This window comes from Saccopteryx leptura, chromosome 2, assembly GCF_036850995.1.
Source record: "Saccopteryx leptura isolate mSacLep1 chromosome 2, mSacLep1_pri_phased_curated, whole genome shotgun sequence".
Lineage (NCBI taxonomy): Eukaryota > Metazoa > Chordata > Mammalia > Chiroptera > Emballonuridae > Saccopteryx > Saccopteryx leptura.
Genome location: NC_089504.1, coordinates 310,183,799 through 310,210,907, shown reverse-complemented (window position 1 = coordinate 310,210,907; position 27,109 = coordinate 310,183,799). Strand labels below are relative to the sequence as shown.

Sequence of the window (27,109 nt, the reverse complement as noted above, 5' to 3'; positions counted from 1 at the left end):
AGCTCCCTTCACACAGTTATTTTGTGGTCGCTCTTTGGATGTCCAATGTCTGGTTTGCTGTGTTTTCCTTCCCTTCTCCTGATGGTGAGTTTCCTTGCGTGGTCTGTTACTTTGTCCTGTGAGCTCTACTTCGGGAGAGTTCACATTTGCAATAACCTTGGAACTGAGTGTCTTGTCTGGTACTTCAAGACCATCTTACCACACTAGTTGGAAAAGCCATTTTCTAAAACTGCTTAATATGATCACCTTATTCTATTTCTTAGAACTCCTCACAGGCCTCTCATTGTGTCTTCACATGACGGAAGGAGCTGGGAACCCTGGGATCTCTTTCATGAAACCACTAATCCCACTCATGAGGGCCCCACCCTCATGACCTCATGACTTCTAGACTGTCACATTAGTGTTAGGATTCCAATACGCGGTGGAGAGTCAAACTTAGCAGATGTGAACATCTACCTTCTCAGCTTCGCCTCCTGCGATTGCTCTCCTCCCCTGTCTGTTCACTGCCCCAGCCAACGCCCTGCCTGTGTTGGCTGGACACCCCATCCGTGATGAATACTGGAAAGTTTTGTCAAAGGGATATACTGTATCCTGATCTGTGTATCATCTCCACCGTGAGAGCTTTTTTTCACCTTTCTCCTTTGTATCTGATGATCAAGGATCACCTTGGCTCTTCCCTTAGGACAGCTGAGTCCTCTTTTGTATGCCTTATCACTCTTGTACCAGAGGTTTTCTAGCTTTAATTAAAAAGTTTTTTGTCCATTAACTTGAGAGAGAGGGGAAGGGAGAAAGAAAGACAGGGCGAGAAGCATCAACTCGTTGTTCTACTTGCTCCATTTTTCAGTTGTGCTCTCACTGATTGCTTCTCATACGTGCCCTGACCAGGGATCAAACTTACAGCCTCGATGCACTAGGTCAACACTTTATCCCACTGAGCTACTGGCCAGACCGAGCCTTTCTAGCTTGACTGCACATTAGAAATAACTTGAGGAGCTTCTGAGAAAAATTAGATGCTCAGGACACACCCAAGACCAAGTATGTAAGACTCAGAGGGGGGGACCCAAGCATCAGAATTTTTCAAAGTTTCCCTTGTGATTCCAATGAGAGGTCAAGGGTGAGAACCACTTCCTGACACACAGCCTTTACCCTCACTTGTCCTGCTTACACTTCTTTATAATTTGGGATCCCACACCGGATGATGAGTTTTCTGGGGATAAAAAAGATTTCTTATTTGTTTTGGTGCCTGTGTGCAGAGCACAGTACCTGATATTGCAAAAGTATAATAACTGAACTGAAGATAAAAATAATCCCTCTTCAGTTTTAGGAGTCTAGGCAACACATTAAGCTAAAACCAATTTAGTGGCTTTCCCGCACTTCTTCTCTGCACTAAATGACTTGAGTGAGCAATGGAGCCATTTGGCATTTCAACCAAATTACAGATTGCTCTGCCAGGCAGTCTGTATTCAACACAAATCAGAATAATAAATATAGGTGGGCCCCCCTTGAATCCCCCACCAAAAAAACCCATCCAACATAAAAAAAGTCCTGACTCACCAAACAAATGAGCCAAGGAGTGATGATTGACAAGCGACCCTTTGTACCACCTGTTCCTAGGTGACCTATTGGAAAGTCTCCTCAAAGTCTCCCTTTCTCTGTGAAGAATTTGTTGACTATTGTCAGCCTTCAGTCACCCCTCCTTAGGAAAGCAATGGAACAAACCCTCCCCTTATACTTATCACCTCCAACTTCACAGTTAGAACACTGTCCTATGTGATTAGTTGGGCAAATTTTCTTCTACCCATCAAATCTGACCCACTGGCTGAGTTTGTGCATCTTGTAAGCTGTAAACAGTGTCAACATTTTTAACTGGTTTTGTTTTTTTTTTGTATTTTTCTGAAGTTGGAAACAGGGAGGCAGTCAGACAGATTCCCGCATGCGCCCGACCGGGATCCACCTGGCACGTCCACCAGGGGGCGATGCTCTGCCCATCTGAGGTGTCGCTCTGTTGCAACCAGAGCCATTCTAGTGCATGAGTCAGACGCCACAGAGCCATCCTCAGCGCCCAGGCCAACTTTGTTCCAATGGAGCCTTGGCTGCGGGAGGGGAAGAGAGAGACAGAGAGGAAGGAGAGGGGGAGGGGATGGCGAAGCAGATGGGCGTTTCTCCTGTGTGCCCTGGCCGGGAATCGAACCTGGGACTCCTGCACGCCAGGCCGATGCTCTACCACTGAGCCAACCAGCCAGGGCCTGTTGTTTTTTTTAATCAAAAGAAAAAGAATATTTTGTGACATGTAGAAATTATATGACATTTAAATTTTAGTGTCTGTATCGAGAAAGAACTCCCACTGGGGTGGCTCAATTCTTAGACCCACACTGCAGGTCAATGCGTGCTCCTCCAAAGTCAGAAGGCCAAATCTGACTCAGTTTCCCAGTCTCTAAATTCTTTAGCGCATCCATTCTGGCCCACTTCTGCCCTAGGGGTCAGTTATCAGTTTGGGTCTATAGGTGTGAGATGGTATTATATATTTTGGGAACTGAGATTTTTTTCATTTTAGCACTACTGGAATGGAAAAAAAAAATCAGGTGAATGGGGTACTACGTTAAAGGCACTCACGTTACTTATTATGTATTTTTTGAAAGACTGGATTATGGCCCTGGCCAGATGGCTCAGTGGTAGAGTGTCAGCCTGGTGTGTGGAAGTCATGGGTTCGATTCCTGGTCAGAGCACATAGGAGAAGTGACCGTTTGCGTCTCCACCCCTCCCCCTCCTCTCCCTCTCTCTCTTTTTTCCCCCTCCTGCAGCCATGGTTTGATTGGTTCAAACAAGTTGGCTCCTGGTGCCGAGCTCAGCTCTATGGTCTCACCTCAGGTGCTAAAATAGCTTGGTTGCTGAGCAACAGAGCAGTGGCCCCAGATGGGCAGAGCATCACTTGGTAGGAGGTGTGCTGGGCAGATCCCAGTCAGGGCACATGTGGGAGTCTGTCTCTCTACCTCCCTGCCTCTCACTTAATAAAATAAAAAAAAGAAGAAAAACTGGATTAAGTCAATAATTCAAGTGCTATATTACTGACTTTGCTAATAATATTCATCGATCCTGTCTTACTTAAAAAATGTAATCCAAAGTAACTACCATGCTACCTATATAGTGCATTCAACAATAAAGTATCAATTCATATTGGAATGAACATCAATCCCAGATACAATTCCCAGTCTTCTAATTTGAAATATTATCATTGATTAGCAACTTACAAGTACCCTAAAGGAAATTTTTTATTCAAATGGCAAGTTTCCATCCTAACCCACTGCATTTATTGGTTTATAATTTTGCGCTACACTGGACTGTGTAGGCTACAAAATTCCAGGACACATAGAAATGGCCTCAGTAATGGAGACCTACATCTGCAACAATTATTCCACAAGAAGAGTAAGGTTAATCATCACCATCAGAACCATAATCTAATTAATTCACAGCTCAACAGGCCACAGACAGAGCCATCTGTGTGACTATCTGTACCTGTTCCCAGGAGGAAAACGGAAATAGGTACCCCTCTCAGAACAGGTGATAGGCTATATGAGAAGGGCCCACCCTCTGGACACAGCTGAGCGAATTTCATTGGCAGGCATCTGGTGGTGTCCGCTCGCTCTGACGTGCATCGCTACCTCTCTGGAACAGTCGGGAAGTGCAGATGTGCCTGGTCCTTGGACACAGCTGGGGTGCCGAGTCTTTCATTAGCTAAACATCCAGGGGCAGGTGGGGCTAATTGGATTCAACTGTTTGGTGGCAGCCAGGGCGTGATGTTTACTTTCCCAGACTAAATCCTACACTTCAAAAACTAGGAGCCAAGCTGGACAAACGAACCCTAGATGAGGCTGGTCCAAATGCAACTGCGGTAGTGGATTTTCGACTGTGAACGACCGGACCTGTAGCAGGACGAGTGCGGGGCGATGTCCAGCCACACAGAGACAGTGATAAGAAGAGGTGCTAAAATATGAGTACTGTGCTGCTGATGAAAACAAAACAAAATAAACGCAAGTTCAAAACCAAAATATCCCTTAAGGTAAGATGGAGCAGAGTAAATAGGAAAAGAGCCAGGAAACATCCGGTTATCTTTTATATCACTCTCAGTGCTGGTTGGAGAGATGTGTATTTCCACCCACTGATCACAACTTAGGAAACATCTGATGACTCCAGCGATGGGTCATGGGGACAGAGGCAAACTGAGAGAGAGACGGCATGGAAATCGCTGAAGGTTTCCCTGGCATGTGCCCTCGGCTCTTTCGAGGTTCACAGTTAGTTTGCTGGCAAACAGAGCAAGGCAACCCAACTAGGTTCTCATTCCTGCAGGACCCTGGCTGTGGCTACACAGGAGTCCTGAAGGGCTTCCTGGGCCATCACGGCCCCTGGGGTCTAGTCTCTGCTGTTAGCACAATGGGGCCACCATCTTCTTCAAACCCCACTTTGAGCAAGGAGGTCAAACGTCTCATCAGAAACTGTGATAGTACTCCTTTACTTAATAGGGAAGTTTTCAAAACTCCTTTTTCTTCACATTTTTACCCAAACACACCACCCACTCGAGTTCACTTTGATTTCTTGACCATCTCCCCAGTAATCATGATGGACATGCCACTCCACTGCTTGCTCATCCCACTCAGTCTGTCAGGAGTTTCCTCATTCATTCAACAAACACACTGAGGGCCCACACTGTGTCCGGCCCTGTGTAGACCCAGTTCTGCCATCAGCTACTGCAAGCTTATCCCTGTGTCACTCTCTCTTCATGCTCTGGCACGAGTCTTGGCCCTCTGCGGAGAAGGGGGGAAAGGCGGGTCCTGAGGATGAGCCGTTTCCTAGTAAGACCTGCTTGTGTCTCATGTCAACTGAGCCTCTAAGACTAGAAGATGTTTTATTTGTATTCTCTTCCAGGCCCAATGCAGAAAGACCCCCCCCCCCCCCACACACACACACAAAATTGACTAATGAACTGACATTAAGTTGGAACAAATACAGTGTGTCCGTCAAGTCATGGTGCACTTTTGACCGGTCACAAGAAAGCAACAAAAGACAATAGAAATGTGAAATCTGCACCAAATAAAAGGAAAACCCTCCCAGTTTCTGTAGGATGATGTGGCAGCATGTGCACATGCGCAGATGATGATGTAACACCGTGTATATAGCGGAGCAGCCCACAGCCATGCCAGTCGAGATGTGGATGGTACAGAGGAAAATTCAGTGTGTTCTGTGGCTCGCTAAATTTGAATCCGTGACCAAAGTGCAACGTGAATATCGGTGCATTTATAACGAAGCGTCACTACATAGGAATAACATTATTTGGTGGGATAAGCAGTTGAAGGAAACCGGCAGTTTGGTGGAGAAACCCCGTTCTGGTAGGCCATCAGTCAGTGATGAGTCTGTAGAGGCTATATGGGATAGCTACTAAGGAGCCCTAAAAAAATCTGTGCGTGAGCCCACATCGAACTGCACTGAATAGGTATGAAACTGGGAGAGTTTTCCTTTTATTTGGTGCAGATTTCACATTTCTATCGTCTTTTGTTGCTTTCCTGTGACCGGTCAAAAGTGCACCATGACTTTATGGACACACTGTAGAAGCCTCAAAAACTGACTTTAATTTTTTTTTCTTTTTTTTTGAAAGATAAGAGAGAGAAGGTAGAAGGAAGAGAGAAAGAGAAGCATCAGTTCAATTTAGCTGTGCACTCACTGATTGCCTCTTATACGTGTCCCAACCGTGGTATGGGAACTGGTGACCCCAGGATTGAACTGGCAACCTTGGCGCTCCAGGATGACGCCCTATCCACTGCACCACCAGCCAGGGCTCCAATTCTTTTTTGTGTGTGTGTGTGTGTTTTGGTTTTTTTTTTGTATTTTTCTGAAGCTGGAAACAGGGAGAGACAGTCAGACAGACTCCTGCATGCACCCGACCGGGATCCACCCGGGATGCCCACCAGGGGCGATGCTCTGCCCACCAGGGGGCGATGCTCTGCCCCTCCGGGGGGTCGCTCTGCCGCGACCAGAGCCACTCTAGTGCCTGGGGCAGAGGCCAAGGAGCCATCCCCAGTGCCCGGGCCATCTTTGCTCCAATGGAGCAGGGCTCCAATTCTTAAATGACTGTTTTGGGATATTGGCTGCTGGCTGTAGCTGAGGACAAAGAATGCAGCAGAGGGAGAGAAGCACTCATCTTGGGAGTAGCAGAATAATGGACCAACAACCTGCTTGCAATGCAGCTGAATTTTCCTTGAGGCCCCTAGGTGTGTGACTAACTAATGAAGAGTCTTCCGGTCCTCCTTTCCCTTTCAGGACACCTCTCTTTATCCAAAGCATATACTGTGGCATCATTACACAATATGGTCTTTCTCTCCAGAGTGAGGTGCTCATAGAGAGGCCATCTGTTCCTGACCTGCCCTCAGACCTCTAACTCACAGAGAACGCTCAGGTTGTCACGGTCAACGTGGACGACAAGCCAGCTCTCAGCAGAGGGCATTGTGAACCTCCAGATCCGCTCATTTCTATAAGCGCTGTCTGCTGTGAAAGAATCCGACTGCAGTGGTTCCTATGCCCTTCCTCCGTTACATCATCCTGGATCATTTGAATTGTATATGGCTTGCTATTTAAATCAGTCACTTGCTGGCAGCCGAACTAGAACATTTCCTGTTTTTCCTCTCACTGTAATCAGGATCTGGCTGCCCAAATTAGGACTGCCCTAATTACTCCTCAGCAGGTGCCAATGGGGGGGGGGGGGCAGTGAGTGAGGAGAGAGGAAGTAAGGACACTTCGCATCTTCAGACTCATACAGTAGGGAGACATTTTCGCACTAGTGTACAGACCTGAATGAGTAAGAGACAACAGGGATATGCACATGTGTGCATATGTGTGCACACTACTGTACAACAACCACATAAATAATCTTCCGTTTTTTTCCCCATCCCTGAGAATTCACCCTAGGCCTGTAATTCAGCTGCTGTGGCTGATCGCTACCGATATTCCCTGTATGAGGAATGACCTCGGAGTGGGCAGCATTACAGAGAAGCTGGCCAAGAGGGGTACCAAAGTGGAACATACTCTTGATGATCCTCGGATGTCAAGAACCAAAAGCAATGGCTATGATCCCCAAAGAAGTATTATCCCAGAGACATACTGTCTGGATGAAATGGTAGAATATAAAGGACGGAGAAATAACTCAATTCCTATGAGGACGGATGGACCGTGGTGAACACCACTATCCGTGTTTCTGCCTTAAGCCAGTCACTCGACTTACTCGGTACGTCCCTCCCTACGCACCAACCAAAACATCATTTCTACAGTCCAACCTTTCTCTCCTACATCAATAACTTTCTCTTTTTTTAAAACAGTTTTCAAATACAAACACACATTGTTTCTCCATTAAAAACACACACACACACACAAAACAACAACAAAAAACCCTTCATATTCACAGAAGAAGGTAAGTTACAGAAACTGGGTGAGTTTAGAACTATAGGCCAAATTCTAGAACAGACCATTAAAGATGGTTTGTGGACAATTAGGATGTGGTACTCACTAGGAGCCAGGAACATCTCACAATGAATAAGTCACAAGGCTTTGTTTCTTCCCTAACTCTGACCTGAAGGAAGAAATGGTCAGTTTGGATCAGGGTCAAGAGATCTTGTTTCCAGGGGTAATTTGTAAGCTGTCCAAGATGACTGTTATTAACACAGGTTTGGCAGAACAGGGAGCAGGGGTCCTAAAAGTGAAGGGACGAGAGGGCTCCTGAACAAACCCCTAGCCTTGTCCTTTGCTGGCTGGTACCAGCCCGCCTTGGGGAGACAGGAGGGAGAGCTAACTGCAGTAGGAGGATCGGGACTGGGATACCACCAGCAAGAAATCCAACGGGTTCTTACGGGGCAGAGGACAAAATATAGGAAGTACTGTCGTGAACGGTGGTAAAGGTAAACTTTGTCATCATCGTCACTGTCATTATCCAAACAGCAGCTCATCATTTTGGGGGGAGCTTACCATTTTGGTAAAAACGGTTCTAAAAGATTGACATTTTCAAAGTAAGCACATGAAGGAAGAACTATTATCTCTTTTTGTAGATGAGAAAAATGAAGGCACGGAGAGGCTGAGTACTTGTTCAAGGTCATATAACTAAAAAGTGGAAAACCTGGTGTTCCAATTTAGCCTCCAGAGCCTGCTGGTGAGGCACAATCTGGGGTCACGGTTAGAAAAGCACATCAGTTCTGGAGGTACTGTGTAACACATGGGTGTCAGTCTCAAAGAAAGTCTCACGAGATATGCCCCCAAATTCTCAATTTAGCCCTGTCCTGTTGAACATTTTAAAAAATGATACACGGATATGATCACTTCTTATGGCTAAGTAGTATTCCATAGTATATATGTACCACATCTTCTTTATCCAATCATCTATTGAAGGGCTTTTTGGTTGTTTCCATGTCTTGGCCACTGTGAACAATACTGAGATGAACATGGGGCTACATGTGTCTTTACGTACCAATGTTTTTGAGTTTTGGGGGTATATACCCAGTAGAGGGATTGCTGGGTCATATGGTAGTTCTATTTTTAATATTTTGAGGTACCACCATACTTTCTTCCATAATGGTTGTACTACTTTACATTTCCACCAACAGTGGATGAGAGTTCCTTTTTTTCCACAGCCTCTCCAACAACATGGATGGACCTTGATAACATTATATTGAGTGAAATAAGTAAATAAAAAAAAACTAAGAACTATATGATTCCATTCATAGGTGGGATATAAAAATGAGACTCATAGACATGGACAAGAGTATGGTGGTTACCGTGGGGGTGGGGAGGGGCACAAAGAAAACCAGATAGAAGGTGACAGAAGACAATTTGACTTTGAGTGATGGGTATGCAACATAATCAAATGTCAAAATAACCTGGAGAATGTTTTCTCTGAATATATGTACCCTGATTTATCAATGTCACTCCATTAAAATTAATAATAATAAAAAAATGATATATGGAAAGGAACTATAAGATTGTTACAAAATCAAGAATGACATGAAATTTGGAGGAATAGCTAAGATTTTTCTGATGACAAAGTGAGAATTCAAAAATATTTCAATAGACTAAAACAATGAGCTAAAAGTAACAAAATTTAATGGGTAACTGTGAGATCTTGTAATTGAGGTAAAGCAAGAAATCTCTACAAATACAGTAGAAAAACGATAATGCTAATTTCAGTTAGTTTTTCTTACGTCCATACTTTATCCCCTCCAGGAGCCCTGACCTACAGATTCACCTCCTTACTGTTCCCTGATCTGTCCCTATGGGCCATTCCCCCTTCCTCTCCTCTGATTCGGGCACTCTCTGCCTCTCCTACTTCCACACACCTGCCTGTCCAATCCAGCTCACACAAAGCTCAGAAAAATCTCCCTAAAGCACAGGTCTGCACCTGGTATTCCCCATTTACTCTCCTCACCAGCTCCCTACTACCTATTCAGGCCAAGTTCCTGGAGCCTGGCATTCAAGACTCTCTACCACTTTGGCTCAGCCTTCCTTTCCCAAACCCCAAATTCACCTTTTGTTCTTCCTTCTCCTACTCTTCCCCTCCTCCTTGCCATCAGTCTGGTTCCTTTCTTCCTTTAGCTACTTAAGCTTAAACCCTGTCTAAATCCCCCAACCCTTCACAAGGCTCACCATCTTCTCTGTCATAATTAACGCTGTGGACACGTCCTATTTCTTTGACCCCTATTCCTCTTTCTCTCCTCTATCAAGAATGTAGTAAGCTCATTAAAGGTATCACCTGTGACTGATTGGCTTCTTTGTCCCCATACTCTTGGGTCTGGGGACAGGCTCAATCAATATCTGACAAATGCAATGACAGGATGTGATAAGAAGTTCTGTCTTGGCGCTGGGTCCTGCCTCAGGGAGGGAATGGTGTCGCTGAAGTTCAAAGAACACACCTGGGACACTCAGCTCAGTGTGGAGTTCTTTTTAAGTCAGGCCAGCCAGGCTAAGGGGCAGCAGGGAAGGAAGACTGGGAGGGTCTACACACCCAAGGCCTGCCAGACACCGAGAATGTTCAGTCTGGGGTACAGGCGGGGATGGGGGAGAAGACAGAATGGCCCGTATAATTGAAGTATGTATTTAATTAAACTTATTTGGAATCACTGCAGAAAAAAAGTTTATGTACTATAATAGCTAGGGGAATATCATTTCAAAACAAGAAATCACTCAACAACAACCAGTTTGTTTCGTGGATGTAGAGAGCTTCCCATCACTTGACATGTTGAGGAAAAGATCTATAATCAGTAAAATGCTAAGCTATATATAAGTTAAAAAACTTCTTTTGAAATAACAGGAAAAAAAAATAGTGATCAATGGGGCTTAGATTCCAGAACCAACTTTACCTTATCTTGGGCAGGTTATATAACATCTCCATCCTAATTAATATTCATCGGCATTATTATTTGTTAGAATTATTGGTTGGCCGTGAAGAAATATAATCTAAAGAGGATATGACCTACGTTTTAGGAAAAAAAGCCTTAAAATTCAAGGACGGTTAAACATAAACTTAACAGTAAATTTAAAACAATGCTATTAAAATGCAACTAATTTTAATTAATTAATTAATTTATTCATTTTTTTAGAGGAGAGAGAGGGAGAGAGAGGAGAGAGAGACAGAGAGAGAGAAGGGGGAGGAGCTGGAAGCATCAACTCCCATATGTGCCTTGACCAGGCAAGCCCAGGGAAAATGCGACTAATTTTAAACTATTTCAAATTTTTTAATACTTAATTTTAATATTTAAAATATACTATTTGAATCTCATTTGGTTGAGGTGACATTGGTACAGTCGCTGTGGAGTTGGGTTTTGTAAAGCTGAAAACACTCTGTGGCCCAGAAATTCCAGTCTTGGAGAACTGACCATGAGCAGTGGTTTTTACAACTTCTATTTGCGTATCTATTCTTCTTCCCACCTTTAAAAGTCAACATTTAATATTTTTCAGTATGAGCTCAAATGGTGGCAAAGGACATATTTTTGGCATATTATAAATAGTGACACTTCACAATCACTATTTTAAGTATACCCAGTGGCATCGCAACACCATGAAGACTTGATAATCCATCACTATATGTTTAAAATCTATACGAATAAGCTCTTTTTTGACAGTTGGGTATTTTTCATTTTTATCATAAAATTAAAATTTCCATTTCAGTTCCTCATTTAATTTTATCCATTAGAAATATGTATTTATGCTTGAAAGTATTTTATTAACTAATGTAGTGTTTGCAAAAAAATTGTAGAAATTAAATTCTTAAATGTTTAAATTAAAATTTCCTGTTATCAGAAAGGTTCAAGTCTTCTTTTTTAAGACCTTTTGTTATTTGGTTGTACTCTTCCTATTAAACATTATCTCTTACTACCTTCTTCTAGGACATCTGCTCCATTCAAACTTCCTCCTCATCTCCCCCTCCGAATATCAGGTGACTACATTTGTGCCTCCTCTTCAACCCTGCAAAGCTCTTGTTTGTTCTCGGCAATGTCCTAAATCTCATTCATCTTCCTAAGGTCCAGCACATTTCTCATTGTCTGTTGAATCTTTCCAGGCTCCATTCACTCTTTCACTCTGTTTTATTTGTTTTATTCCTTCTGCTCTTTTTTTTTTTTTTGTATTTTTCTGAAGCTGGAAACGGGGAGGCAGCCAGACAGACTCCCGCATGCGCCCAACCGGGATCCACCCGGCATGCCCACCAGGGGGCAATGCTCTGCCCCTCCGGGGCGTCGTTCTGTTGCGACCAGAGCCACTCTAGTGCCTGAGGCAGAGGCCACAGAGCCATCCTCAGCGCCCAGGCCATCTTTGCTCCAATGGAGCCTTGGCTGCGGGAGGGGAAGAGAGAGACAGAGAGGAAGGAGAGGGGGAGGGGTGGAGAAGCAGATGGGCGCTTCTCCTGTGTGCCCTGGCCGGGAATTGAACCCGGGACTTCTGCATGCCAGACCGATGCTCTACCACTGAGCCAACCGGCCAGGGCCTCCTTCTGCTCTTAAGTGCTGTACTGTACAAGTAGCATCCAATTATGTTCTGTACTTTACCTACTTCTGCTTAATTATTATATAGCATATACAATTTAGTATTTTACTATACATTATTTTCTTCCCTAATTATTTTAGGTCTTATCAACCAGACCATAATTTGTTCCCACTATTAGCTTTTTATGAAAAGTGCTATGATCTTTCCTATGAGCTCAAAGAGATTTTTGAACCAAGAGAAAAGAAATTAGAGGGAGAAAATGAAAGGTTTTCAAGTTTTGTAACAATGGTTTTTCATTTCTACTGATGCTAGAAACAGTGCGACTGTCTTTTCATGACAGTAGGAAGGCTACAGATCAAACGTTAAGAGGAATACATTCGTAAGAATTGAAAAGAAATCATATTATAGAGTATTAAGAGTTACTCTGGGTTTGAAATTGCTTTACTTTCAAGATCTTTTAGAATCGCATGACAGACTAATCAAGTTCTGGAATTTCCTCAGAGAAGATGAATCCTATGATTCTAAGCTTTCATGAACATCAAGGCCGCACCTCATCTAAGCCACCCAACGGCCGTCCTACAGGGCTCCGCCCTCTGTCCCTTTCACTCCCTCCGTGGGTGTGACTATCTTAGCATCTAGGAGACTAATTACTGGGGAGCAAGCGCTCATCAGGCTCCTTGACAAACTCAAAGATGGTCCTTTTCTATGATGGCGGGAAGTTAGGCTCTGAAAGGTGATGTCACCAACCAGCACGATGGTCAGGTTCTCACGTGACTTTGCGTAGGTCCCCAACGGCAGCTCTACCTGTAGGCTGCGGTGCAGGTGTCCTTGTACTCCTGGAGTTTCACGCACACCATGTTGAGGAACTGGTCCGAGTACGCACTCAGGTCATGCATCAGGTTCATCAGGTCCTGCACGGTCTTCTCCACGATGATCGTGCTCTGGACAAGGACACAGAGGGCACACAGAGACTGGTGAGCTTTTAAACTCTCTTACTCAAGTAATCTGAAGAACAAGGAGGGACTGCTGAGCTTTCCTGGGGGACACGACATTTCAAACTATTGATTAAAAATGACAACAGTGTAAGTATTTCACACAGAGCTGACCTTCCAAGGACCCGAGAAAGTGTTTTGTTTTGTTTTTTGTTTTTTGTTTTTAATTCATTTTAGAGAGGAGAGAAAGAGAGAGAGAAGGGAGGAGGAGCTGGGAGCATCAACTCCCATATGTGCCTTGACCAGGCAAGCTCAGGGTTTCGAACTGGCGACCTCAGCATTTCCAGGTCGACGCTTTATCCACTGCGCCACCACAGGTCAGGCGAGAGAAAGTGTTTTTTGTAGGACAGAGGACAAGACTTTCAAGCTGATTTCATGGAATTCTGGGCATTCATTCACAAGATGTTGCTGTGGCTTTTCAGAAAGTGAATATACATTCAGTTGGGGCCTAACTTATCACCTCAAGGGCTCTACTTGGAAAGGAGGGACCGATGACAGGCAGCACAAAGAAAACACCTTCCATGATTTGTTTAAAAAGTTTCAAAACCATCAACCTAGTAAGAATAACAACCAACATTTGTATTGTGCCTTACAGCTTCTAGAATGTTTTTACATACACAGCATATGTTATCCCGTCTGAGACTCACGTAATAATCACGACGATCATGAATGTTTCTGGGGTTCTGACAACCTACATCGTACAGTGCAGGGCTTTGCATGCTTTCCCTCATTTAATCCTCTCGGTACCCGACCGGTCAGGTGAATCTTGTAATCACACCCACTTTAGAGATGAAGAAACAGGCGTAGAAAAAGAAAGGAGACAAAGCAAGCACTCCGCCTCCCAGCCAGCCCCGAGTTCCGACGAGAGCCCCACCATTTTCTCGTGAAATCACAGTATTTCCTGCTGTTGTCGTCACTGTAGAAGGAGTGTCCAGATAGACTCAGACATACTTTAGGACTGAACTAGGGACATCTCCATTGGAAAAAATGAGTCCTTCTTACACCTCAAGACAGAGTACGCTACAGCCATCAGCATTACGTCTGAAAAGACAGAAAATCAGTAAATTCTCAATCTTTAAGAAAAGACTGAGTTGTTTAAACTATGAGTTCATGCCTCTTTCAAAGGAGCAGAGTTACAGTGGGGTAAATATTAATCACATGCTTAGCTGCTTCGAATCCTTTGGTCAACAAATGGTTTGTTGAATATGCAGTTATTCAGATAGAACTGCCTAATCTATGGTAGACTTGGCCATAAAGTAAACATTGAAAAAAAAGTTTTTTTCCTGTCTGGCAGGGATCCATGAAAGCATCAAAGGCATTTTATTATGCCTAAATGCAGACTGGGGGTACAGGATTTTGGTTAATTTTTTCCTTCTAAAAAGAAAAAGAATGGATATAAGCATACAGCTTTTCTCTACACAATGGAGGATCAGCTTTAATTACATGCTTACATGTGTCTGTTTATTCAGGATTATTTGTCTGTAGAGGTTTCGTGTCTTCTTCCTCTCTCTTTTCCCAACCCCTCTAACCCAAAGTAAGAGTCAGAAGGTGAAAATGAAAGAATAGTTATAATCTAAGGTGAACCAAATCACCATCTCTATAGACTATCCCCCAAGTTCAACATGCTTTTCTGTATTGATTTTAAGATGAAAATACTGCAGCCTCAACCTGATCCGAAATCCCGTTCCTTTGTGTCTGTGTGTGAGTGACAGGAATGGATTCTGCTTAGCTACCTGTCTGCACGCTGCTAAGAGGAACCTCAAGTCCTCATCCTGATTCAGAACGCAGGGTATGTGGCCACACGTGGGCAGCAATCAATGAAGGAGAGCGGAGTCGGCCCTACTAACGAAGTCCGCTTCAGATCCAAAATGCTGCTGGGGAGACTGCTCAGGTTATTGAGAGGCCGGGCCTGGCTCTCTTTCCAATTGTGTGGTTGATAATCAACTCCGGGGTAGGTTTGGGACCTCTTCCTTCCTTATGACTCAATTTACTCTTCTAATAGCTGAGGGTAATTTGATGGCTCCTCTAATGTGCTGGCCCTCATCGCTCCAGTATTCAGTTAGTACACTGGCACGTTTACACTAGGAAATAAACACTGTGTGATTGTTCCCGGACATCCCCGGTGGTCAGGCTTCCTGATCAGATCATCCACTCCGCAAAAGCAAGACTGGCATTCTTCTTCCTTCTGTCCACCTCCCCATCCTCCCCTCTGCCACTTGTTTGTAATGTCTCAGGATCTCCAGGACAATACTAGTGATCAAGCAAACAGTACTAATAATGTTAATGCACATCAGTAAACCTCTCTGAATGTCATATACAGGAGAGATGCTAGACCCAGACAGCTCCACCTTCTGAAATGTCTTTGGGGGGACTCAGTTTGGTCTGTATTTAATCTTGGTGCTTTCAGGTGACTGGAACTGTGCTGATGACAGTAGGAGGAGAGGGGACACTGCGGGGACTGAGGAATATGCCCTGGACATCAGGGTTTGGGGTACACAGGAAGTACCCGCAGGAGATGATTAGAATGCCATGGACTCCACAAAGGGCCTATGTGATGCTATATGATTATACACAATTTCCCAGCTATTTGATTGGTTTCCCTTGTCATGGAAGCACTCTGGATAATCAATCACTACTTTTTCTTCAAGGAAAATGACACTAGTTTGCCAAATGATGGGTATTTTTCCAAGGGAAAAAATTCTCATTTCTCAAGAATTTCTAACAATTTCCAAATCAGTGGCTCTGACAGATAAACACGGAAGAGATCACATTTCTAACAAGGGCAGCTTCGTGTTCATTTATACGATTCCTTTGGCATCACAACTCATCGATTCGTTATTAACTCAGGATCTGCCAATGTTGAATGACTTCTGATAAATGAAACTCTGATTTTATTCATTATAATTTCTAGTCAACATATCATAAATGATTAAGATTCATTCACAAACAACTCACTTCTCCATTTCTTGCAAGTTATTTTCCAGGTAATAAAGTCTGGGCATAACATGAAAAAAGGAGAGAAAAAAAGATTCCAGACTAGCGAATGCTATAATCATAAAAAACACCTAACATTTCTTACAGGGATTCACCCGCAGCCTAAAATACGAAGACAGGTGTGGCCGGCTCTTCCCACACTGCACTTTAAAAACTGAATGAATGAATGAATGATGACTAGACCTTTGAGAACTTGGTTTTTGTGGGTTTTTTTTTTTTGCCAAAATGGGGCTCTGCAGCATGATACTGGTATCACTATTATTATAGAAAATTGGCTCTAAGTTTAAGTAATTTGACAAATGCTGAGTTAAAGAAAATTGAAGAGCCTTCTTCCCTGGAGGGCTGGAAACTTTTAATATGCTGATGTCACTGTGAATCTTAAAGAGGGGAATGTGCTGTTCAAACTCCCCCTAACAATTTCTCAAAGCTACTGGGACAGTGTTCCCAGAACATGGCTTGGGAATGACTCTCCTCAGTGGTCTGTCATACTGATGAGGACATTAGGCCCAATGACATGCTGGAGGACACACAAGGCAGGGGTCCATGCCCCTTCCTACACACCCAGCTTTTTTTTTTTGAGAGAGAGAGAGAGAGTGGGGGGAGGGGAGAGAAGGAGGGACAGATAGGGACAGACAGACAGGAAGGGAGAGAGATGAGAAGTATCAAATCTTCACTGTGGCACCTTAGTTGTTCATTGATTGCTTTCTCATATGTGCCTTGACTTGGGGTACCAGCCGAGCCAGTGACCCTTTGTTTAAGCCAGGGAACTCAGGGTTTCAAACTGGGTCCTTAGCAGCCCAGGCCAATGCTCTATCCACGGTGCCACTGTCTGGTCAGGTGCTACACATCCAGCTTTCTAAGCTCTGGCCCCTTCCTACCGCTCTAGCCTTCTCTGCAGCTCCCTGTGCATACCCACCCTGTGCCTAACTGTGTGGAACTACGAGTCAGCCCTTGACTGAACCAGGTTACTTCAGCCTCTGTGCCTTTGAGCTTCCCAATTTCTGTGCCTGGCATGCCCTTGGGCTAGCTCATGTCTCTCATCCTGGAAGAGGCAGCTCCAGGATTACCTGCTCTGATTTAAGTGTCTCTCTTCTGTGCTACCAGAGCTCCCTGGGCATAAGTTACACACCAATTTTACCTCAATTAGAAAAATAACAACTAACAATGACGAAGGACAAAAGCCAAAAGGAAACCTTTTGAATCTATATTTTGATTTGTGTGATGTTGAGAAGGTTCTGAATGTGGCTGCTTGTTGAACGAGCCCGCTGGGAAGAGGCCATGCGTCCCAGGATCAGAGCCCGAGCAGGGGGCACTTCTGCTCTCCTCCCAAATGCCCTCCACCTTACAGGCAGAGATCTTTAAAACATTGTATCTCCCACAGAAACAAGTGCCTTTTACGTCCAGTGAAAGGCATGAACACAATGCGCACAGCAGTGTTTTTTACAAGAGCCGAAAATCATTTAAAAAGCGATCCTCGTGTCCGTCAGTAGTTGAATGGGTAAAGAACTGTGGTGCATTTGTGCAACGGAAGGCTGCCCGGAAGTGAGAATGAACTACTGCGACCCGTGATGACATGCTGCATCTCAGAGGCCAGGCGCTGAGCGGAAGGAGTCGGACCGAAAGGAGCCCCGCTGCATGGTGTGCTATTGCTGTGGCGCAAGAAAAAGGTGAAAGTGATCTCTGGTGGTAGAAGTCAGAAGTCAGAATAGCGCTGCCCTCGGAGGGGCTGGTCCTGACTGGGCAGGAGAAACCTTTCAGGTGCTAAAAACATCTTCCTTCCGTAGCTATTGTATTAGTAAAAACGTAATTCTTTGCACTTGAGTTTTGTGTGCTTCACAGTTTGTAAGTTTAACAGAACTAAATAAAATAAATAAATAAATAAGTAGTTCTGATTGTCTCTCTCCCCAACTCACAACTTTTTAATGCACTGGGGCCTGCAGTCTTCAGATTACCCAGAATGCCCTTTGTGACATGGCTTCTGCCTACCCCTCCAGCCTCCTGGTCTACCAGTTGCTCCCTGCTTCTCTAAGACCTGGCTAACAGGGGCTTCCTCAGCCCCATTTTAGGGCCCTGTACTTGCCTGCAAGGTACTATCCCTTGTCTTACTTTTCTAGAGTATTTTTTCTTATTTTTCAGGTCTCAACTGAAAACTCCTTTGTGCAGGAAGACTCTCCCAAACCCCCATTAGGTCCTCCTAGTACAAACACCTAATATGTCTCCCTCCCTTCCCTTCGGCGCTCTTTCTCTGGAGAACCCAGAAGAATACACCTTTGCTACGGGAGGGAGATATATTGACTGGGAGGACAACTGGTTGGCAGTTCACATGTGTGCCTGTTAAATCTCAATTTTGAACAACTGATGTCCAACCATAATACAAATGAACTGGCGCCCCTTCAAAAACATATCTGAGAAAGCCAACTGTAAGTATATAAGTGTTTTATTATAACGGTTTTCACTATGGTATATATTTAAAACGTGAAGCTGTAGCAGTATGGTTGGCAATACTGCTATAGACCACCAGGTAAAAAGTGTTCAGAAGGACCAGAAGTCATCTGGGGAAAGAGCAGGGAACGTGACTACTTGATTAAAACATATTTATTAAATACATACTATTTCTGCCAAATATTAGGCTAACTGTAGGAGATAAAAAGCCAGATGAGACAAGCTTCCTGACCTCCAGTGATCTCAGACATTATAATGTAGGTGGTGACAAACAAGTTCACGGACAATAAAGAGTGATAGGTACTGTCCCGGACATCTGTGAGTTGTACAGTGGAGGCAGAGGGGAGGAAGAAGTTAATTGGGTTGTGGTAGAAGGTGGGGTGTGGTGAGGAAGAAGAAGTTATCATTAAACTGAGCCCTGAAAGATAAATAGCAACTTGTAGATGGAAAAGATGGAAAAAAAAAGCACTTCAGGTAATGAAGCAGCATAAACATAATGCAGCGTGGGATTTAGGGACTCCAGGTGGTTCTTCATGGCTGGGGTGAAGGGATGCGTGTGTGTGTGTGTATCAGGAGGGGACGCTGAGGGACGCAGTCAGGAGCTAGATCCTGGAGGTCCTTTGATTTCATTAATTTTTTATTAAGTGAGTGGCAGGAGGCAGGGAGGCAGAGACAGACTCCTGCATGTGCCCTGACTGGGATCCATCTGGCAAGCTCCCTACCAGGTGATGCTCTGCCCATCTGGAGCTACTGCTCTGTTGCTCAGCAATTAAACTATTTCAGTGCCTAAGGCAAGACCGTGGAGCCATCCTCTGTGCCCATGGCCAAACTGCTTGAACCTTTGGAGCCATGGCTGCAGGAGGGGAGAAGAGAGAGTGAGGGGAGAAGTAGAGAAGCAGATGGGCACTTCTCCTGTGTGTCCTGACTGGGAATCGAACCTGGGACTTCCACATGACTGGCTGACACTCTACCGCTGAGCCAACCAGCCAGGGCCCAAGAGGTCTTTTAATAACACATACATACCCAGTTCCTAAATATTTTGAGTACCCCTCTTTTCCCCTTCTCCAACAAGAAAACACAAAAATTAATCCAATCCAATGTCACTAATCACTAGATATCTGCTCCAAGTGAAGAAGACAATTTCAAAAGGTCCCACTGTTCAGAAAAGACAAATATACTCATACGATCAACAGGGAAGTAGATTCTAAAGCTCTGCTTGGCAGCCTGAGGAGTCGGGAAGAATTTATAAATAGGCTTAAACAAAGAGAATATGAGGTCAAAATGCTGGGCGATCAGAAACACTGTATCCCTTTAGAATTTGCATAAATGATTTTAAGTTATTTGCCAATTAAAAACTTGGAAAATGTATGTGAAGTAAATTATTAATACTGTTTTTCTCTTTTCTAAACATTTTAGGTAGAGAATCATTTATGGTTGAATCAAACCTGTCCCTACCATACCTGTAAGCACAGCTGGTGCTTTGGGAGGTTTCTTTGGGGTTCTGTGATTTCATATTCAAAACAAAATATATAGCAGGAAAGGGAAAGAAATACACAACAGTGTGTTAATTAGGCTGTGAGATCTGCAGGGGGATCTTTGCTTCCCTAACTAATATTAGGCAATAAAAAAAGTATTTGTTGACTTGTATACTTTAAGTCAGTGTAACTCCATATCCAGGTTATCAATTTCCCTTGATGTGTCACGGGACCCAGAGGGTGGAAATGATCAATGAACAGGGGCACAACACTTGTAAGACCATATACCCAACTGCAGGTCCCCAACACAAAAACACACAGGCATTTCCAAAGACCGCAAAGTTGCTATTCAGCAAAATACACAGCACTACTTGGTAAGGGGGACATAAAAGTGTGACAATGACAACTGTTAGCAGTTAGAGCACTTCTTTTGTTTCAAGCAATGTTCTTGGCTTATAGTATGGTCTCTCTTTCCAGGGTGGTCGTGAGGATCTAGTTAGACTATCATTTAGGACAAGAGACAAGTGATATTTAAAGAGAAGTTGTAGGTAGGTGCAGAAGACAATCTAGGAGACTAGGAATAAAAAGGCGTGAGAGCCTGAACCGGGGGCTGGAGGATGCGGGAGGTCTGGATACACACAGAGGAAGAGGCAGTATTTCAGGCAAGAGAGAAGTGTGTGCAGCCAGGACTTGAACTGGGGCTGAAATTCAACCTGACTGAATATTTGTTTCTTCTGGTGAGGACACAGAAACAGGAAGTGATGGGCTAGCCTTTTCCAGGTGCAACATGGTCAAAGTGAATGACGACTGATTATGGAAGAAGGTGTCTGTGACCTTCTGATGACAGTTCTAGTGGTGGGGTTCATGAGACCAGAAGCAGGGTCACAGGAAGCTGTGAAGGGAGTGTGTGTGGAGGGAAGAGAGACACGCATTTGAGACATATGTCAGTGAGAGGAAGGTGTGAAGGAATTCAGCAAGTAGGTAGGAGGGGACAGGAAGGGTGGACTCTCCTGCTGCTCGCCAGGCTGTTCTGTATGATTAGCTTTCTGGAGACACAGGCCACTCCAACGCCAGCAGCCAAGAAATGTTTAAAATAGATTTTTAGAGAGAGAGGATTAAAGTCAGAAAGAAAGAAAATAAAAGAGAGAAAGAAGTGGTAGAGCATCGGCCTGGCGTGCAGAAGTCCCGGGTTCGATTCCCGGCCAGGGCACACAGGAGAAGCGCCCATCTGCTTCTCCACCCCTCCCCCTCTCCTTCCTCTCTGTCTCTCTCTTCCCCTCCCGCAGCGAGGCTCCATTGGAGCAAAGGTGGCCCGGGTGCTGGAGATGGCTCCTTGGCCTCTGCCCCAGGCACTAGAGTGGCTCTGGTCGCAAGAGCGACGCCCTGGAGGGGCAGAGCATCGCCCTCTGGTGGGCAGAGCGTCGCCCCCTGGTGGGCGTGCCGGGTGGATCCCGGTCGGGCACATGCGGGAGTCTGTCTGGCTGTTTCTCCCCGTTTCCAGCTTCAGAAAAATACAAAAAAAAAAAAAAAAAGAGAGAGAGAGACACACACACACACACACACACACACACACACACACACACACACATCAATTTGCTGTTCCATTTACTTACATATTCACTGGTTGATTCTTTTATGTGCCCTGACTGGGGATCAAATCTGAAACCTCAGCAATTTGGGATGACACTCTAAGCAAGTGAGCTACCTGGTCAGGGACAAGAGTCTCTTCAGTGACAGTTTTACACCAGCAAGGGCTCTTCTCTCTTCATAATTTCTTGACACCTTGGTCTCTTAATTTACTCAGAACTGATACCTAAGACAAAAGCCACTGGACATAAGGTTTCCATCTTGGCTCAGGCTAATAATTCCAACTTTCTCAAACTAATCTTTTTGAAAGTATGTATTTGCATAATTTTCCATGCCCTCTTAACAATATCACAAAGCATTTTCTAACACTCTTTCTCCCAAGGACACAGAGCACTTTGCAACTATCTCGATCAATATCCTAACAGATTGTAGAAAGTAGAGCAGAGCAGTCATTATCGTTCCTGTATTTTAGCAAGTCTGACACTTAAAGCAGTTTCAAAGAGTAAGTACAGCATTCAGAAAGTTTTTTTTTTTTTAATTAGGTGAGAGGCGAGGAGGCAGAGATAGATTCCTGCATGACCCCTGACTGCGCCCCTACCAGGTGATGCTCTGCTTATCTGTGCTGCTGCTTCGTTGCTCAGCAACCAAGCTATTTTAGCACCTTAGGCAAGGCCATGGAGCCATCCTCAGCACCTGGGGCCAACTTTTCTTGAACCATTTGACCCATGGCTGTAGGAGAGGAAAAGAGAGAGAGAGAGAAAGAGAGGGGAGAGCTGGAAAAGCAGATAATCTATAATCCTGTGTGTCCTGACCGGAATCAAACCTGGGACTTCCACATGCTAGGCCAACGCTCTACTGCTAAGCCAACTGGCCAAGGTGAAAGACGTTTTTAAACAACTCTGGAACATGAACGTGAGGTTGCCACTGTAGGTGGTCTTAGATGCTTGAATTTCTTCATATTTCTCAAATTCTCATTCCATTCCGACTGGGTTCTGCCATGTCACAAAGCATTTGTATTCGAAGACTCCCCTCCCTTGATGCAAAAGGCATTTTATGTGATTATTTTGTCCTTTTAAAGATCACATGTCCTCAGCCACTTCATTTAGCGGCCACAAACAAACAACTCTGGAAATTCACGAAGCAGAACCTTCACCCTTCTCCTTGTTGCTAGCAGAAGCAAGGTCTCTTCTGCGGGAGGCCCCAGCGACCCGCGTTGGGGCACGATTCATTAGGGGAGAGCCACGGCTATATAAATCAACATGTCAGGGGGGGAGTCCAGCCGGACCCCGTGGGAGGTGCGGGCTACGCACACATTTGTTCCACTCTGTGCAGGCTCGCCTGCCTTTGGAGGCTCACACCATATACTAATCAATTATGCTGACAAGTTTCCCCATGAGTTCTTTCAGCCTCAGTTAGTCATGCACCGCAGAGGTGAGATCGGGAGCCCTCAAAGGAGGAGAATGAGCACGGAGCCCGGCTGCCAGGAAAACAACATATGGAACTGCTTGGTGGACAGAGAGCGTGTGAGCAGGCACGTGCATGCAGGGGAAATGCATTCAAGGGTAGAGATACAACTCACATATGCCTCAGGCTGGGAGAGACAACAACATTTATGAAGAACCAATGAATTTTAACAGTAGATCTTGCACCTGACAAAATGGGTTGTTGTGAGCCTGGCCTATTCCAGCTCACTCTAGGAATGGAGTTGAGGGCTCCACGTGGCCTTTGCACGCTGAGAAAAACAGAATGCCTGCTTGGCAGAAATCAAATGACTGAAAAACAGAAGGTCTGACTCCAAATGTGATTTCAACGCTGCCTGCCTTTGAGATATTGACCAAATTGCTCTCCCTTTCTTCATTCCCGAAGGATGGGGACACACTTCATGAACCATGGTGGCATCTCCAGCCTGCCCACCATAACGTCAATGAGGCTTTGACTTATCTGTCCACATTTAGCTGATGAGTCCTTCACAATTACCTTTCCTAGAGTGTAGGTATAAAAGCACATTGTTTGTGAAGAGAGAGGCTTCGATGAAATTAGCAAATACCCATAATGCAATCTGAGAACTAAACTCGGTGGCGACCTGGCAAAGTCTGAGTGATGGGGACAGAACCGCCCACATCTGCCTGGGGAAGCAGCTTCTCCCCTGAGTCCAGGGAGAGTTACCGGTGCAAAAGCAGAGTCCTGAGGCTTTGATGCACTCTTTCTAAGACAATCTCCTCACACAGGAAATGCCCACGCTGCCAGGAAGGATACAGCCGACAGGTTACAGTAATTTCCACACTTTGAAATGTCGCCAATCAGGAAAAGAAACGGACCGATGTACATCTTTTTATTTTGCAAATTAAGATGCTTAAAATAAAGCAAAATAAAAGCATCACCTATAATACCATTGTTTTTATCAATGTATGATAAAAGTATGAATATTTTCATACCCCAAATAGAAGGAAAATTAGAAAAAAGGACAATCTTTCCCAAGAAAGTTAACTAGAAAATGTGCGTGCGTGTGTGCTGGCTTGCGTGTGCACACACACACACACACACACTACACTGACCTTGTATGCATTTCCTGTGGAGCCCAGGTTGGTAGACTGACCTTTTTGGACACCACTCTAGGAAGCAGTATAAGGTATCATTAACAGAGCACATTTTTTTTTGCTTTTTTTTTTGTATTTTTCTGAAGTTGGAAACGGGGAGGCAGTCAGACAGACTCCCGCATGCACCAGACTGGGATCCATCCGGCACACCCACCAGGGGGCGATGCTCTGCCCATCTGGGGTGTCGCTCTGTCGCAGCCAGAGCCATTCTAGCGCCTGAGGCAGAGGCCACAGAGCCATCCTCAGTGCCCGGGCCAACTTTGCTCCAATGGAGCCTTGGCTGCGGGAGGGGAAGAGAGAGACAGAGAGGAAGGAGAGGGGGAGGTGTGGAAAAGCAGATGGGCGCCTCTCCTGTGTGCCCTGGCTGGGATCGAACCCGGGACTCCTGCACGTCAGGCCGACGCTCTACCACTGAGCCAACCGGCCAGGGCCACAGAGCACATTTTTTGTATTTCTTAATGTTCGATACAACATACAAGCTGAAGAACCATGTTCAGCTGTTGTGATTGCTCTCAATTTTGGGGTGCGGTGGGGTGGGGAGGTTTTGGCTTTTATATGGAACACTGTCATTCTACCAAATCATGGCTTCACATTTATTCTAGAGTCCCTTATTAGACTAAGGATGAGGACAAGGAGAGGCTTCTATGTTTGAAAAAGTAGGAGATATTAAGTACACAAAGATTCAGCTGTCACGATTTTATCTTTTGGTTGGAAGTATTAAAAACATCAAATGAAAAATTAATATAGAATTCAAAAGTACTAAATGGAATAATAAAATTGTTCAACGGCCTCTTACTGTGGGTAACTTAGGAGGCACTTTAAGAGCATGCAGGTATAATTTGGAAAGAAAACTCTAATGATTCATAAAATTACCCCAGTTCCCATGTAACTGGAAACAATGGAGCCTACCGCACAACACAGAGCATTCAAATCATTTTAATGGCTTCTCATTTCTTTTCCTTTAAACTCTCTGCTCCTTTTATCACTAAGATATTTTGAAAATGAAAAGTAGAATGTCTCTGCTGTCCATTTTCTTTTTGTATTGTTTCCCTTTTGTTCTAGAAATGAGGGTAAAACTAAGTGCTCAGATCACTAGAGATTTCCAGATGGTCAGACAAATGACTGGTGTGGCTCCTGGGTGGGACTTTTAGAGACATGGACATACATCTCTCACTCAGTCTCCTTGGCTCTCGTTCAATACAAATTTGATGTTGCCTAAGTACCTTCAGTATGTGACAATCAAATTTCTGTCTAGAATGAGGCTCAAAATTGGTTTAATTGCTTAGGTCAAAATGGAAAATTTCTACGCATTTATAAAGTATCCCTTTACTTTTATGGTGTATATACTTGAAATAAAGTATAAAAATTTGTATTTTAATCTTTGCAGGTTGTTCTGAAATAGAACTGCCTGACTTACTCATCACCTGCCTTAGCTCCGCCCCTCCCCTGGTTCATTCACGAACCCCTCTCCTAGTTCCATTCCCGTGTTACCATGTTTCCTACTCCTTTCTGTCTTTAACTCTCTCCTTCTTAATAAGCCTGGCAGTAAGGGCTGGATAACAACCAGAAGAGTTAATTTTATTAAATAAATATGTTATTTGCTTACTCTATGCTGGACATTATTCTAGATGCTTTAAAAACTGTTAACACATTTAATCCCCATAACAACCCTGTGAGGTAGATACTGTTATTATCTGCACTTGACAGATGGGAAAGCTGAGACAGAAAAGGCTCAGTAACAAGCCAAGATGACACAGCCAGTGATTGGTGGCACCAGGTACAACGCTAGTCTCTGGCAACAGAGCCCCTGTTCTTAAAAAGAATACAAATAAGGAGGGGGAGGAAGGAGAAGGGGCCGGGGACTGGAGGCTGAGGGTAAAAGACAGGAATCAATGGCTGACTCATTTTGGAAGAGAAGGACAAGGGACAGGCAGTGTAGGAGCAGCCAGGCGTCCACTGCAGTCATGGGCTTGGGGTTCACCGGGACTGTGGCGCAAAGATGTCTGGCAGCTGTGACTGTGTTAGAGGGAGAGTTTGCAGTCTAGAAGATGAATGGTAACTGATGTGGTTCAAGAGCATTCAGGACTGGAATGTCGGCAGAGGCAGGAAAGGACAGCGTGCTGGCAAATGTCTGACAACTGGCTCTCCAGAGAGATGAGGAAGTCCCAATTCCTAATGTCTGCTGGTCTCCATTTGTAAACACTCCACCAGTGGCCAACTTCAAGCTACCAATGTGATGTCACTGAGCTCAGAGTTGGGAAGAGATGCGCAGTGACCCACATGGTGATATATAATAGCATTTCTGTTATCATCTACAATGCCACAAATAACCAGGAGCAAAAATAATAGAGATATTTAGTAAAATCATCGGAAATGATGAGTTTATCACGGGTTCCCAAACTTTTTACACTGACCACCAATGAAAGAGGTGCCCCTTCCAGAAGTGTGGCGAGGGCTGGATAAATGGCCTCAGGGGGCCACATGCGGCCTGCAGGCAGTAGTTTGGGGACGCCTGGTATTTATTACCTTTGTTTTTGATATTATAGAATTTACTTTTTAATCATGGCTGTGTTTAATTACCAGCTCACAAAATTTCTGAAAATTGAGCAATCAGCTGTCGGGAGCCTGTAGGAGCCGGCTCCAATGCATGATGGAGTGGGTTACCCAAATGCATCTATTCTCAAATGACTTGGTTCTTACAACGTCCCCAAACTGACAGAACTTAGCTTAGGAGAAACAAAATATCCACTCTAATCTGATGAATGGAGAAGGAGGGCAAGTGTGAAAAAGAGAGAGTTGGAGAAGTTCAGTTCAGAGGTACGTCGAGTGTGTGTTCTCCAGGATGTTATCAGCCACAAGTGACAACAGAACACCATGGAATCTTGTCACCCATCCTCATGCTCCCTAAGCCACTGTTGTCTTCATTCTCTGTTCTGTGCAGACTCCTTACTCATGGAAAACAGAGGTCAAGAAGGAGTGGAAGTTATTTCATGGAATGACCAGCTTTAGGTGAGCA

At 44.5% G+C, this 27,109-nt stretch overlaps 1 protein-coding gene across 1 annotated transcript in view; it reads right to left on the bottom strand.

Moving 5' to 3' along the window:
* The window catches only part of EXOC4 (exocyst complex component 4), a 701,469-nt gene that overhangs the window by 132,491 nt on the left and 541,869 nt on the right, over positions 1 to 27,109 (bottom strand). Inside the window, exon 12 of the mRNA XM_066362739.1 lies at positions 12,811 to 12,947. Within this exon, the coding sequence (XP_066218836.1) occupies positions 12,811 to 12,947 (137 nt within the window). The remainder of the gene's footprint in view (positions 1 to 12,810; positions 12,948 to 27,109) is intronic.